The following is a 14,773-nucleotide window of genomic DNA, read 5'->3' as shown; positions in this document are numbered from 1 at the left end:
AGGAGTGAGCTTGGAGTCCTGGAGGGAATGATGGGTTACATGTAATTGGGGGCAGCTGGATAGTGTGGTGAAGTTAGTTTACTGTATATAGTTTTGCATTTTGGTCCCATAGGGATAATGTGAATCCTAAGCTTGGACTAAGGGTACGAGGTCGTAGAACCGGGGCTGACCATAATAGACCTTCTGCGGAATATGGTAGTGAGAGTGTGTTCTCAAGTTCTACCCATAATAGGGGAGATCTGTGGAGGTGGAGTAAAGGTATTTGAGCTAGCTGGGCGGCAATAAAGTACTTTCTCAAGTTAGGGAGACCAAGACCTCCTTCCTGGGGCCTCCTTGGGTTTTTAGTTTCTTTTTGATCAGCTAAGGGCCTGTATAAACCTCTCCATATTATCATTATGTCAGTGCAGTGCATTCAGTCACTAAATATGACCAAGCCCCTCCACACAAAAATCACAACCTTCAACTGTGAGCATGCCAGGACCCCCCTGCTGTATTGTAGTTACACCACTGGGTGCATTATCCTCATTGGAATAAATGTTACTGGGCTACTGGATGCTGGGTTATGACCTATATTAGCCCATTTCAGTCCTCAAACTGGTTAGACTGCTTGAAGACATGAACATGGCACCAGTGACACACAAAGGGCCCCAGGGCCAGACATTATGACAGTTGACATAGGAACCTTTCTGCAGATCAAGGACAAACAAAGCAAGCCCGAGGCCTAGTAATATTCTTCCAGTCACAGTGTATTATCTGCCCTGTCTCCACTTTCAACTGCACTGTACAGCAACCTACAAATAACGGAGGATTTACACTTATATTGGGCATGTTACAATGTGCACACACAACTGGATCAGAACAATGGGTTTTCTGTGCATTGTAGCACCTATTACTATGAATATGATATGATTTTATATACACAGGTACAAACTACATTAAATAGAATATTGTATAGTATGTGTGGGTGAGTCTGTAGCTCAAAGATATGGGTGGGGGGGTGCGTGCAAGGGCAACTACCTTGGGCCTCACTTTTCATGAGCTGCACTGACCAACATTTAGGGTAGAACTACACGATGTGCTTACCTCCATTCTGATGCGATGCAAGGAAGCGCCGTCGTCACGTCGGATCGCCAAATCGAATGTAAGTAATAGGAATGTCGCTGATTTCATCCAACACGACAGTTGGATGAAGACGCAACAAGCAGCGTTCGCATCCGACAGTCGTGTTGGATGAAATCAGCTTCTACGTGCGACATTCCGATTACTTACATTAGATTTGGCACATGCGCCGTGACGCCTGCTCTTCCTCGTGTCACATCGTAGGTAAGTGCTAGTGAGGTGCGGGTTGGGATTGCTTTTATAGACCCGCGCCGCCCTGCCAATGATGTCACAAAAGGGGCGGGGCGAGCAGGCACAGCGTCTATAAAAGAGGAGCCCGGAAGTCGGAATCTGACAGTGGTGAAGAAGCGTGCGAGGTCAGCCCGAACCTGCGGATCACTAGTAAGCGCATCATGTAGTTCTACCCTTATACAACTGCACCCAGAGTCCCTTTCCCGGTTAGGGCATGAAACTGTAGGACAATGTTTATCATTGGGGTTGTATTAGGGTCCCTTGAAATGTGTGAATAAGAATTTTTCATAAATACACACTGAAATTGCTTATTAGTTAGTGTCCCCCTGTGCAGACGCATGCGGGTAAAAAAGAAACGCAAGGACGTGATTGGCTATTTAGAGTGGTGTGTGTTTGGTTTGGCCAGTCGTCATTTGAGGAGAGAAATACTTGCCCCATTGCAAGAGTGGACTATATAATATTGATATAAAGCCCTACACATGAGCCCACTGTATCGTTTGTGTTCCATATGTTAGAAAATGTATGGGGGAACCCGGTTACCCAAATAAACATTTTTAAGGACTTTTGCACTCTGAAAAAAGGAAAAGACCCCAGACAGGCAATACACGCAGAGATATTATCGTTAGCCGACAAAACGAAGAACATGGGTCTGATTTATTAATATTAACAGAGGGTGGAGCATACTCATATGTCCCTACACCAATATTATGTAGTGTTGCAGGAAAATCATACATTCGCTAGCCCTTGCTAAACCCTCTCCATGTTGATCCAACAGATACATTGCCTGTAGCAAACTTAAAGGGGGTTGTTCACATTTAAATTAACTGTTTGGTATGACATAGAGAAGGATATTGACAATTTGTAAGTGGTTTTAATTTTATTTGTGGTTTTTAAATTATTTAGCTTTTTTTATTCAGCAGCAGGGTCATGTACAACAAAATGTTTTTTTTGTTGTACACCCAGGCCCCATGCACTCCACAGTTAAAAGACCACACAGACATCAGCGCTAAAAAAAATTGGTCAGGGTCCCCCTACAAGTTAAAAATAATTGGTGACCAGGGCCCCCCTATAAGTTAAAAAAAAATATTGGCGCCAGTTCCCCAATAAAAGTTTTTTTACAAAAACATTGGTGCCAGGGCCCCCCTTACAAGTAAAAAAAATAATGTGGGTCCCCAATGCATATTTTTTTTAAAAAAAATTGGTGGCAGGGGATTAAAAAAAAACCCTGCTTCAGGACTTCAGTGTCGGCTCCTTTTGTGACTTCCACATTTGGCTTTTCGGAACTTCAACCGGGCGGCACGTCTTCGGAGCTGTCAAGGGGGGCTCAGCTCTTCGAAAAGTGCAGCACTGCCCCTTCAGGCCCGGGACACTTGTCCCCATGTCCCTGTCTGATGGTGGCCCTGTTCAGCAGCTCTCCAGTTTGCAATTTTAGCAATCTGGTTGCTAGGGTGCAAACTTCCCTAGCAATCATAAAATATGAATAAGAGACTGGAATATGAAAAGGAGAGGGCCTGAAAAGAAAGATAATTAGAAGTAGCAACAACAATAAAACTGTAGCATGTTTAGATGGAGTCAGTGACCCCCATTTGAAAGCTGGAAAGTCAGAAGGTGGTAGGAAATTAAAAATTATATATATCTCTCTCTCTCTCAATAAAGTGACATAGTACCGCACTCAAAAGGGAATACTTATAAAAAAAAAAAATAAAAAAAAATCACGATTTATTGAAAAAAAAAAAAAAAATCAGACGTTTCAAACTCTTCAAAGAGCACAGTTGGTGTTTGAAACGTCGGATTTTTTTCACAAGTATTCCTGTTGAGTGCGGTACTATGTCACTGTATTTACCTTATTTAAAAGCAAGTTTCTAAAATATATATATTTTTTTTATTAGTGGGATAGCAAGACACTGGGCAGAAGTGCAACATGAAGCTTCAGACTGGTCTGAAAATGACCAGCAGGTGGCTTTAAGGCCCACTGGTGACATCACTGGGTGAGATTTAAAAATATTTATGTGGGGTTTTAGTGCATTATAAATAAAGTTGTTTTTTTTTTTAGATTGCTATCCCTTTATGTGGTTTTAAATGTTGAATTATAAATCACTTTGGTATTATGTATATTAAATTAAGGTATGTGATCTATATAGATATATAGGCACTAAGCGGTAGTCAAGAATGTGAAGAATTTAGCACACCACAAAGAACAGGATTGGATGTTCACTTAATTGCATATTGATGTGGATTGGGCACCATTCTATGGTCTGTGTTGTTAAAAGTATTACAAGTTTGAGATTATGTTTAACTGTTCTTGAGAAAGGTCCTAATAAGGAACAGATTTTTGTACAATGTGTCTGGAATAAAGTCAGTTAACTAAAAGCTAAAAGGTGAGCCACCCCTTTAAAAAGCAACAGACTGTTCCCTTTGGCAAATCCAAAAATGTGGATTTGGATAAAATGGAGTTTATGGAAAAAGTCTCCTTAATTCGAGGCTTTCTGGATAACAGATCCCATACCTGTACTTTTTTTTTATCAGCACAACCCCCCGGCTACTGAACCCCCAAATGAAGCATCACTGGAAAAAATAAGTAGCACACAGACTTCGATTTAAAAAATAATATTTATTTGGTTCAATGGTAAAAGGTGGAGCTAAAAGTGGCGAGTAGCAGACATCCTAAAATCATTGCAGAACTTGCCCTGTGGAAAAGGCAGGATCAGTTACACGAGAAAGAGCAGCCTGCAGGGAACATCAGTTGGGCAATGCTAAGAGTCCCTTCAGATTTGGCAACTGCCAGAAAACATTACATTTTTCTTTTTAAACAGTTTCCTCCTGACTTGCCAAAGTCTATTAGTTACAAGCCACTACCTCCCCATTATATACTTCCCCCCCACTCCTGTGCAATTCAGGCACAATGGTAGCAACTGTGCAGGCCAGTAGGCGCCTCACTTCTTCCAAAAAATGATCCAGTGCAACCCAAGTGGTAGCAACTCCATGGCAAATAGGCTCCTTTTTTATGCTGGACTACAAACACAAAAATCACATGTCCATGGTGCAGCCAACACCCTGCAATTAAGTAGCAGCAGCAGCTGTACCAGATAAACCATTTAGACTGGGATAAATAAGCACCTGACCTCAAGCGAGCCAGCACTGAAGTGTGAACAGATGCAAGCTTTGCAGCCAAGCCCATGGAGTTCACCAGTAGGGCCCCTGCAGGTAGCCTTTGCCTTTCCCCTCTTTGTGCAAGGCGTAATTCTTTCCATCATGGTTGTCCCAGTACTCCTCCCCTGCACACCAGTAGCAGAAACAGAACTCGGCCCGCACTGTACCAACCTGAAGGGGCATTCGGAAAGAAAAGGAGTCAGTGTCCCCTCCCCCACGGGGGTCACGCAGGTAAGTGCAAGGTAGATCATAGTGATTGCGCCACCCATTGTAGCTCACACGCAAAGTGACACGCTTTTCATAGCCAATGTTACGCACCCTCACGGTGCCCGCTACAGCTCCCCCCTGCACAGCACATTGCTCCAAACACACCATCTTTTCTTCAAGCTTTTCCCTATAGCGACTGTAGTCCTGGGTGGGTGGGCTGAAGTCCAGGGTGTAAGTGGGGCTGGAGAGAGGGCGCAGGGCTCGGAGGGATGCCAGGGCAAGTACCAGCGGTTCTTCATCAAAGAACGCACGAGTGAAGTGCCGCACAGATGTGAGAGCCAGTCCCAGGGCATCAGCAAAGACAACATTCTTCTTGCGGGGGTCAGGAGGGCGACAGGTGGGAGCCAAGCAAGGGCGGAGGGAGCCAGAGGCGGAGCAGTGGAACTGGGGCTGGGGTGGGGGGCTGAGGCAGACGCAGACAGAAAAGTCTCCAGGCATCTTCAGAGGAGAGTAGGGGAATGTCTGAAAAGGAGAATAAAGTAGAGATAAAGTACATTTCACAGGAAGGTGCAGCTCTTTCCCAAGCAACTACTGCATTCTAAATACACAGAGCTGCTTGTATGGATCGGTCGCCAGTTGGATGTGCCCTTTTTCAGCCAGCTTGCAGGAGGATAAATGGGGCAAATTGTCGGCTAACAACTGGATTATACTGTGGAAGTACAGGAGCCATTGGGCGAGGACAAAAATCAACATGCCGATCCAGTCCCCACCAAACTTCATTTGCAAACCAGATACTGGTCAGGCAGTCCCGAGGCCACCATACACACAAATGTCTGACTCAGTCTGGAGCGACCGGATCAGCAGCTTTTAACAGATGTGTATGGTCAGCACAACCTCACCTATTGGGGGCGGGGGGTTAAAGGTGCAGTTAAGGCTACCTGGCAACTTATAACTGAACTAACTATGCTCTACTGGCCAGCTGTGCCAATGGACTCCCATTAATAAGAAGGACATACAAGCAGTTTGAGGGAAGGCACTACAGGGCCCCAGGTACTTTCTGCCAGAACCTCATTTATTAACAAATGGACATTTAGAGGGTGAAGTGGTCAGTCTGCAGCCATGTGTGTATTGTAGTCCTAGCCACACTAATAATAGCTTACACAGCATGCAATTAAAGGGGACATAAACCCCCAAAAACTCCAATCAAAACAAAATGGAAGTTTTAAGCAACTTTCCAATGCTAATAAAATGTAATAGAAGCTCCACAATCATCAATCTGCTCTTTGACTGCCAGTTCTGACGTTTAAAAAGGAAAACCGCAGAAGGCAGTTGACTTCCAAACTCTGAATAAGCATCAGGGGGCAGTGTAGGAAACAAGACTCTTGGCTGGAGGAGAGAGTTGGCTTTTGCTAAATTTGCTTAACAATCAGAACCAGCGCATGTAAAGGAGACAAATAGTACTTTCAACTTCAAATACAAATACTCCATCCCCACTGAAAGTTAGGGGCATATTTATCAAAGGTTGAATTTCAAATTTGAAAAAAAATTTGAAATTTGAATCCAAAAAGACCAACCAAAATTAAGTCAAGGTTTTTTTTTGTCCAAATAGGTCTGTAATCAAATCATATGAATCAAAGTAATAGCGCATTCTATCGAATTCAATTAGAAGTTTTCACTAAAAACATTTTTTTTTCAAAGTCCACCAATTGACTCTACAGTATAGGTTCTAGGAGGTCCCCCATAGGCTAAAACAGCCATTCAGCAGGTTTTAGACGGCATGTGGTCGAAGTCAAATTTATAAAGAGACAGTACATGATAAAATTCAATTTTTTTTTTTTCAAATTCTAATCGAATTTGGACTACCTCAACCTTTGATAAATCTGCCCCTTAGGGCTAGTCCACACGGGGAGATAGCCACGCGTTTGCGGTGACAAAGCGCCGCGCCAGTCGCCGCGACCGGCGCAGGCGACAGTTTTGTATGGGCGCCTATGTAAAAACGCCTGTGCTAACCACACGAGGCGATGCGCTTTTCAACAGTCGCCTGAAAAAGCCTGGCGAGGCATTTTCAGGCGACTGTTGAAAAGCGCATCGCCTCGTGTGGTTAGCACAGGCGTTTTTACATAGGCGCCCATACAAAACTGTCGCCTGCGCCGGTCGCGGCGCTTTGTCGCCGCGACCGCAAACGCGTGGCTATCTCCCCGTGTGGAATAGCCCTTAATGTACAGCAGAAAGTTGCTTAGAACCAAAATTTATTTTATTGGACTTTTTTTATTTTTGGCCTTAGATCCCTTAAGGGCAGCGACACAGATGGCGATTTAGTCGCCCGGCAACAAATCGCCTCTTCTTCGGGTGACTAATCTCCATGTGCGTCTGAACATAAACCCAAATGGGGGTTCAGGCTGGAACAAAGCACTTGAGAAAGAGATAGAGACCTCAAACTAAGAATATGAAGCAGATTTTGCACAGGTGAGTGCCATCGGATTTTCAATATATAATTGGAAAAGAGAACTTACCTTCCTTAGAAGAAATTGCACGTTTTCCCAGGAGCCCCGAGAGGCAGAGGAACAGAAGACCATAGGAATAAAGTGGAGAGAGCTGCAGGCTGGTTACACACCGGGGGAACAATGGCAGTTTCATGTGAAGCACAAAAACCCTCTGACTCCTCTCCCACCAGCGTCCTGCGCCTACTGAGAACTCCTTATGCCCAACTGCAGGGAGGCAATTCCTGGCGTCACGTGAGCCAGCGCAGTTGCAGCAAATCATGGGTCAGTCTGTAATTATAGGCAGCCAATAGCAGCGCAGCCACGGGGCAGTGTGACATCTGAAGGGGATTAGTTTATTCCCAGTGTGCGCCGATACTGCGCTATTGTGTTTGAGCCCCATTGAGCTCAGTGGGAAGGAGCGCAGCGCAGATTTACATGCAAATATCAATCTAATCGCTATTGGGGCCGGCGCCCTGGCTGTTACTGATACCGACACCCCCTGCTTTGACTGTGATAAACCATCATTGAGTTTTCTATTGTTCCATCTGCCTGCTGGGACAATGGAGCAATGAATGCGCGATTAGCGCGACGTGTTCCTTATCAGTCCGCAAATAACGTTAGCAAGTTGCCTGTCTACTTCTGTTTCTGGGGGAACCCCACACCAAAATCAGCCAAGTTGTCTACAAAACTAGCCAAGAGAGCCACAAGTAGCCCAGAAATAGCACAATATGAGCACTGAAAATAAGTCTAAAAAACAAATTAATATTTGTGAAATTCTCACTGTTTGCAATTTTTTCCATGAAGCATAATGGGACTGATTCACTCGTCACCAGGGGTGTATCCGGGGCCCAGGAGGTATAGGGGCCCTATAAGGCCTAATACATATAAATATTGGTAAAATAACTAATCCTATAGACATTTTAGTGGCCAGCAGATTTTTGCCCTCTGAAATTGAGGAAAGTCACCGGAAAATGTGAGAATGCTTATGAGTGACGGGAGACTGGGGTACAGAGCCCAAAATCTAGTAACTACCGACTTCTACACAAGTCAGTCCCATTGCATGCTGGGTATTGTAGTCTTACATTAAACTTGGCAAATTGTTAAACAAAAACTACATTACCCAACATGCAGTGGGAGACGCCGGCAGAAAAAACTTTGGCTGGTTTTCAAAGTACAAACCAGCCAAAGACCCAAAAAGTAGCCCAAATCAGTACCTTGGCTAGTTTCAAAATCCGCCTGGGCTTTAAATCAGTAGCCCAATTTGGCTGGAAAATCGCCAACCTGGCAACCCTGCCCCACCCAAAAACTCTCTTGTGTTTTGCCTAATGAGAGAGTCATTGTAAGGCACTTTCCAATATGCATTTACTGGTGGTTAGTTAATGCTATTCAACGTAGCATTTCAGCAACAATTAATATCCCTTTCTATTCTCTCTATTCAGCGATGGAACAGAAGTCGGCTGTCCTCCATGTCTGTTTAGTGTCTGGCCTCTGCTACAGGGGTGTAACTACAGAGGAAGCAGACCCTGCAGCTGCAGGAGGTATAGGGGGCCCCATGTGGCCCAAATAATGAGCAACTTCAATATTTATTGGTTGAACAGGACAACCTCTGGATATGTTTTGGCCCCTAAAGTTAATTTGCTGTGGGGCTAGGGTTGCCACCTGGCCGGTACAAATGATGGCTGATCCCAATGTTATTAATAGGGAAAAAAGCTAAATATATATATGAAGGCCGGTATTTTTTTGCAGAAAAGGTGGCAACCCTTTGTGGGGCCCAGTAACATATAGTTATGCCACTGTTCTGCTACATAGTTTTGAGAAAGGGACTACAGGCAGCCATACACAAGCAGATTTAAGCTGCTGATTTGAGTTCTTAAAACCAAGTTAGTAGCTTATCCAGCAGGGCCCACCAAGGCTGTTGCATCAGGGGCCAGTCAACCCCCCCCAAAGAGCCCAACACTCCCCTCTGCCAACCCCATGGGCCCTCTGCCCCAGCTGCAACTCCTTCTACCAACCCCAACCAATGCTACCCAGGGCAGGATTTACATAGCTGGCGCCCCGTCCTTTCTTTTACTCGCTCAATTTTTCATCATCGGGAGCAGTGGGGATTGGTGCATGGGATATTAAAAAACGATTGTATCTCCTGTGCATCCCCAGTGTTTCTGAACCAATCTGGGTGTGGTTGAGCAGTATGCCATCTCGCAATATGCTGCCGCCCTAGGCCCAGGCCTTGGTGGCCTCTCCACAAATCCGGGCCTGACGGTACCTTCTCTTCATGTGGCTGCGATTGCGGCATGGGGGCTGTCAAGAAGTGGCCGTGGGGAGTGGGTCTGGGCTTGTGGGGCCCACTGTTATTATTCCACCAGCCCAGAGCTACCTGACCAAAAATTGGCCAGATTTCAATCTAGCAGGTTGAGTTTCACGTCGGATTGAGGAGCACAATAGCTCATTGATGCTGTCCTTGCCCTGGGGACAAACAAACCCTTTAGCCCAATATCACCCACCTATAAAAATCAGATTTTATAATGTATGGCCACCTTAATTCTGTTTTGTTTAGTAGTTCCATTTAAACCAAACTTTATAAACCACTGAAACATTGGAAAGCTCCTTAGAATGACATTATCTCTTAGCACACAAACAAAGAAGGGATAAAGAACAGGGCAACTCATCCTGCTTCCTAATGTATTTAGTGCAAATTGGGTCACACCCCAGTTATGCCAAAACTTCATCCATAATCCACCCATACACTTTCTCGCCAGGCAAGTTGAATCTTTTTATGTTGGGGGCCCCTAACTGCAGTATCCACTGTACCAGGTCTGGACGGAGATTCAAAATAGGCCCAGGCCCCCCGGCACATTGAGTACACAAAGGCCCAAAAAGCACCAAGGAATAGTGAATGTGTGTGGCTTCTCTCAGAATCTATAAATTACCATTCTGGGTTTACCATGTACCCCTTGATAGTGGCCTTGTGTAGACTCATCTGTTCATTCCAGATCAGCCCCTCCACCCATGCAAATCACTTCAGTGGCTCCCAATTACCTTGAATGTAATTAAACAATTAACACTTACACTCAAGGACCCTAGCAATAAAACCCCCCTTATATCTCAGCTCCAAACACACAGAACTGCAGAAACCCTATCCCAGAGCTGGGCCAATACATACAAAAGGCCAAAGCCGCTTTACGTCAACCTTCTAAGACTAAGCTTATGTTGTATTTTTGACTTATGATACTGTTCCCCTTGATTATGAGGGTTTGTCCACATGAATGAAATCCAAGATGGGTGCAAAGTGATTCCATTTGTCCCCCAGACTCCTGTAAATATTTCCATTCAGCCCCAGATCCCCATTGTCTACGGGAGGGGAGGAGCCAGCACAGTCTCGCTTTTCCTGTCCTCCATTTGTCACAGCAGGCGAGCCTCCTACTAATCACACTGAAATAATAGCAGTCCTGAGCTGGGGTGGGAAGCCAAACATTAGATGGGTAGAGGCAGCTGATGGACAGCAGCTGGGGAGGTCCAACTGCACTCGCTTAGGACAAGGACAGGACCAGTTAAATACGTGATGAGTATGATCCCTTTTCATACAGAGGTCCATCAATACTGTCCTCTCATTAGATACCTGGATTCCATGAAATTTCTTCTTGCAGACATAAGGACATCCCAAATATGCTGAGCAAAGGAATCACAATCACCCCTGCTGAGCTGTGGCACCACACAATAACCATATCAATGTAAGTGTTAATTGTTAGAAATAAATCAACAGATCTTTCTCCCCCAATCCTTTCCTTTTCCTGTACCAAGAAACACTCACAGGAGGCAGTTCTCTAGCACCAATGCTTTATCCCCCAGCCCATTGCATCTAATCTTGTTCTTTTTTTAGCTCCCCTGCTCTGAACTACTATATTTTTCTTTATACTGTTATTCATGGCTGACCAGTTGTACTCAGAACACAACAAATACCAGGAAGTAGATAAGAATTTGTCCGGCAGCCAATAAGGCCAGGAACCAGGTGCCCAAAACAACAGAACCCAAAACGCTGTCTCAATTTCTGTGGGGTTTTTTTTGGGTGGGGGGGGGGGGGGCAAGATAAAACTTGTAATTCTAGAATAAACTGCCTATCCAATGTCCTGAATAAACACACTAAAAGGGGGCATTAACCTACACACTGGCTTTTAGTATGATGTAGAAATTGGAATTCTAAGACTATATGTAAATAACGGTTATGCTTTTACTTAAAGGAACAGTAACATCAAAAAAATGAAAATGTTTTAACGTAATAAAAATATAATGCAGTGTTGCCCTGCACTGGTAAAACTGGTGTGTTTGCTTCAGAAACACTACTATTGTTTATATAAATAAGCTGCTGTGTAGCAATGGGGGCAGCAATTCAAAGGAGAAAAGGCTCAGGTTACACAGCAGATAAGCTCTGTAGAACATAATGGTGTTATCTGTTATCCACTATTTAACCTGTGCCATATAGACTTTTTTCAATTTCCACCATTGCTACACAGCAGCTTGTTTATATGAACTATAGTAATCTTTCTGAAGCAAACACATCAGTTTTATCAGTGCAGGGCAACACTACATATTTTCATTACTTTAAAATATTTTCATATTTATTGTTTCTTTAACTTTAGTTCTTTAGGAAAGTAAGCAGTTATTTGGTTGCTACACTCCACCTATCCTAACAACTAGGCACTAGTTTCAATGGCAGACTGGATGACAAAACAGGAAAACAACAGACATGAAAGAGTGATAAAAATATTAAAAAGTCTGGCCTCATAATCAGTCTGCCCAGTGTCAAACTGGGGGGTCCAGAGCTGCTGCCTAAGGGCCCCCCACCCCAGCCATGAGGTCGGTGCCACATCCCCCCTCCGCTGCCTGCTGGTGGGCAGAAATGACATGGACAGTGCAGACCTCACTTTGCACCTACTTCCCGCTGTGTTGTGGGTTCCCCTGCTGCTCACTCTTCCCCCTCCAGCTCAAATGCACTACTATACAGGAGGGAGAGTCTCTCGAGGAATCAATGAGACTCTACACTGTAGTGGCTGCCTCCTGTGGGCCTGGCAAACAAAATATAGGTTTCTAAACATTTATGAAATCATATAATAGTGAAGAGACCTATAGAAGATATCAAGGCGAGTGATGACTTTGTTGAGGCTTCTATGTATAAGTCACTGGGTGACACCTCCTCCACTAGGCATCAGTTATTCTTGTTACTATTTAAAATTTATTTGACATCAAACCAACAACAGTATCGCTTAAAGGAGAAGGAAAGGTTAAAACTAAGTAAGCCTTATCAGAAAGGTCCATCTAAATATACCAGTAAATCCTCAAAGTAATGCTGCTCTGAGTCCCCTGTCAACAGAAACACTGCATTTCTTTCCTTCTATTGTGTACACATGGGCTTCTGTATCAGACTTCCTGCATTCAGCTTAAACCTCATTGCCCTGGGCAAGAGCATGCTCAATTTGCTCCTCTTCCCCACCCCCCCTCCCTTTTCTACTGTAATCTGAGCCCAGAGCAGGGAGAGACTCAGGCAGGAAGTGATGTCACACCATGTAAATACTGCAGCTCCTATCCTTAACAAACAGAGTTTCTAGAGCTTTTTACTCAGGTATGGTAAAACATTCTACAGAATAAATATAGCATTCTAGCTTGCACTATTGCAGCTAATCTATTGGCAATAAAATGCCTCCATAGCTTAAGTGCGTGCAAGTAAATCTGGGCTTTACTAGAAGACGGGAAAAGCAAGATAATGGCATCAAATTCTTCTAAATCCCACCTGTGATGGTATGGGGGTGCATTAGTGCACATGGTATGGGGAGCTGGCACATCTGTGATGGTATGGGGGTGCATTAATGCAGGGGTCCCCTACCACCGGGCCGCAAGCTATGCCAAACTGGTCCGCCTCTGGTTCCAGCTGCAGTCTATAACAGCTGCAAAAACACTTAAAAAGGCCCTAATTACCTGAAATCCTAGCTCCCTGAAGCGCCATTGCAATGACAACAGCTGTGCAAAGTCCAGGAAGCTTTCTACTGATCATGGTAAGGAACAAAATACTGTTTGGATAGTTTTTTTGGTAAGCCTGAAAGGAACCCACGCATCTACATCCCCACCGGTCGTCGTAAACATTGTCTTGCTTGAAACTGGTCTGTGGTGCAAGAAAGGTTGGGAACTGCTGCATTAGTGCACATGCCATGGGGAGCTGGCACATCCGTGATGATATGGGGGTGTATTAGTGCACATGGCAAGGGGAGCTGGCAGATCCATGACAATATACGGGTGTATTAGTGCACATGGCATGGGAGCTGGCACATCCGCGCAGGCCCGGAATTGTGGCAAGTCCTAGGGCGGCATGATTACTTACTGGACTCACACAGTCCTCAGTGCAGATAGGGACAGGGGAAGTGTGCGCTTGAGGGCACGCTTCCACATGGGGGGGATGTGCACATGGAAGGGGGAGGGCTGATCAGAAGGACCGTGGCCGGCCAGAAACAGAAATCAGGCCCTGCATCCGTCATGGTATGGGGGTGTGTTAGTGCACATGGCATGGGGAGCTGGCACATCTGGGAAGGCACCATTAATGCTGAATTATATATACATGTTTTTGGAGCAGCATATGCTGCGATTCACTGCCTTCTGCACCAACTACATGGCTCTGTAGTAAGAGTGCACCCCATGCAAACATTTATGGGGCTATGTAATAAAAGGCACCAACTTTACCCAGGGACAGTAACTCAGGAGACGAGATGTTGAGCAGCTGAAATCCTTGACTGGACATTTCACTCCCAAACCTACAGCACTTGGTCTCCTCAGTTCCCAAACTGCTTACAGAGAGTTGTTAAAAAGAAGAGGAGATGCAACACAGTGGGGAAACATGCCCCTCCCCAACTTTTTTTGAAACGTGTAGCTGCCACCAAATTCTAAACTAATAATTTCCAGAAAACAAGAACATTTCTCAGTTTTAACATGTTGCCTTTGTACTTTTTGCAATTAAACATTTACAAATTGCCCCATTCTCATTTATATTTTACAAAGTGTCCCAACTTTTTGGGAAATAGAAGTGTGGCCCTTTAAGGACATGTGCAGGTTCAGACCACACTGGCTTTCAGTAGCTTCAGCACAGATGGTGGAGGCTGAGGATATGCTTTTAATACACTGCCGCCACAAATAACCTGTAAAACCTATCCTTTTAAGTAGTAATTAGTGGTACCATGTGTCATAGGTATCCCTGAAACCTGTGTCTAATAAGAAAGAAGAATCCCCTACTCTAAGGGTAAGGACACACAGGCAGATTCAAAGAGATTAGCCGCCTAAAAAATCACCCCGAACTGCCTTCCCGCTGGCTATAATGAAAAATTGCCAGCGGAATAACACTCGCGGCGCTTCATTTTCCGAAGTTGCCTCAAGAGGAAACTTCAGGAGACTTCGGAAAACGAAGTGCTGCGAGTGCCACCCCGCTGACGATTTTTAATTATAGCCGGCAGGAAGATTTGGGGAAATTGTCGCCCCGAAGAAAAGGCGATTTGTCGCCAGGGCGACTTATCTCCCCAAGTGTCCTTACCTTTAAGCCACTCTTATTG

The 14,773-nt window shown here is 44.7% G+C and overlaps 1 protein-coding gene across 1 annotated transcript; it reads right to left on the bottom strand.

Annotated features, from left to right (window-relative positions):
• Positions 1 to 3,949: 3,949 nt before the first annotated feature.
• On the bottom strand, positions 3,950 to 7,384 carry ppp1r3c.2.L (protein phosphatase 1 regulatory subunit 3C gene 2 L homeolog). The gene is given in 2 exon segments (NM_001091187.1): positions 3,950 to 5,229; positions 7,221 to 7,384. A coding segment is annotated over 1 exon segment (672 nt). The 5' UTR covers positions 5,206 to 5,229; positions 7,221 to 7,384; the 3' UTR covers positions 3,950 to 4,533.
• Positions 7,385 to 14,773: the final 7,389 nt, after the last annotated feature.

The sequence above is a fragment of the Xenopus laevis genome, chromosome 3L (assembly GCF_017654675.1).
Source record: "Xenopus laevis strain J_2021 chromosome 3L, Xenopus_laevis_v10.1, whole genome shotgun sequence".
Taxonomy (NCBI): Eukaryota; Metazoa; Chordata; class Amphibia; order Anura; family Pipidae; genus Xenopus; species Xenopus laevis.
Note: the sequence above shows the minus strand (reverse complement) of the source record. Positions and strands in the feature narration are given on the sequence as shown.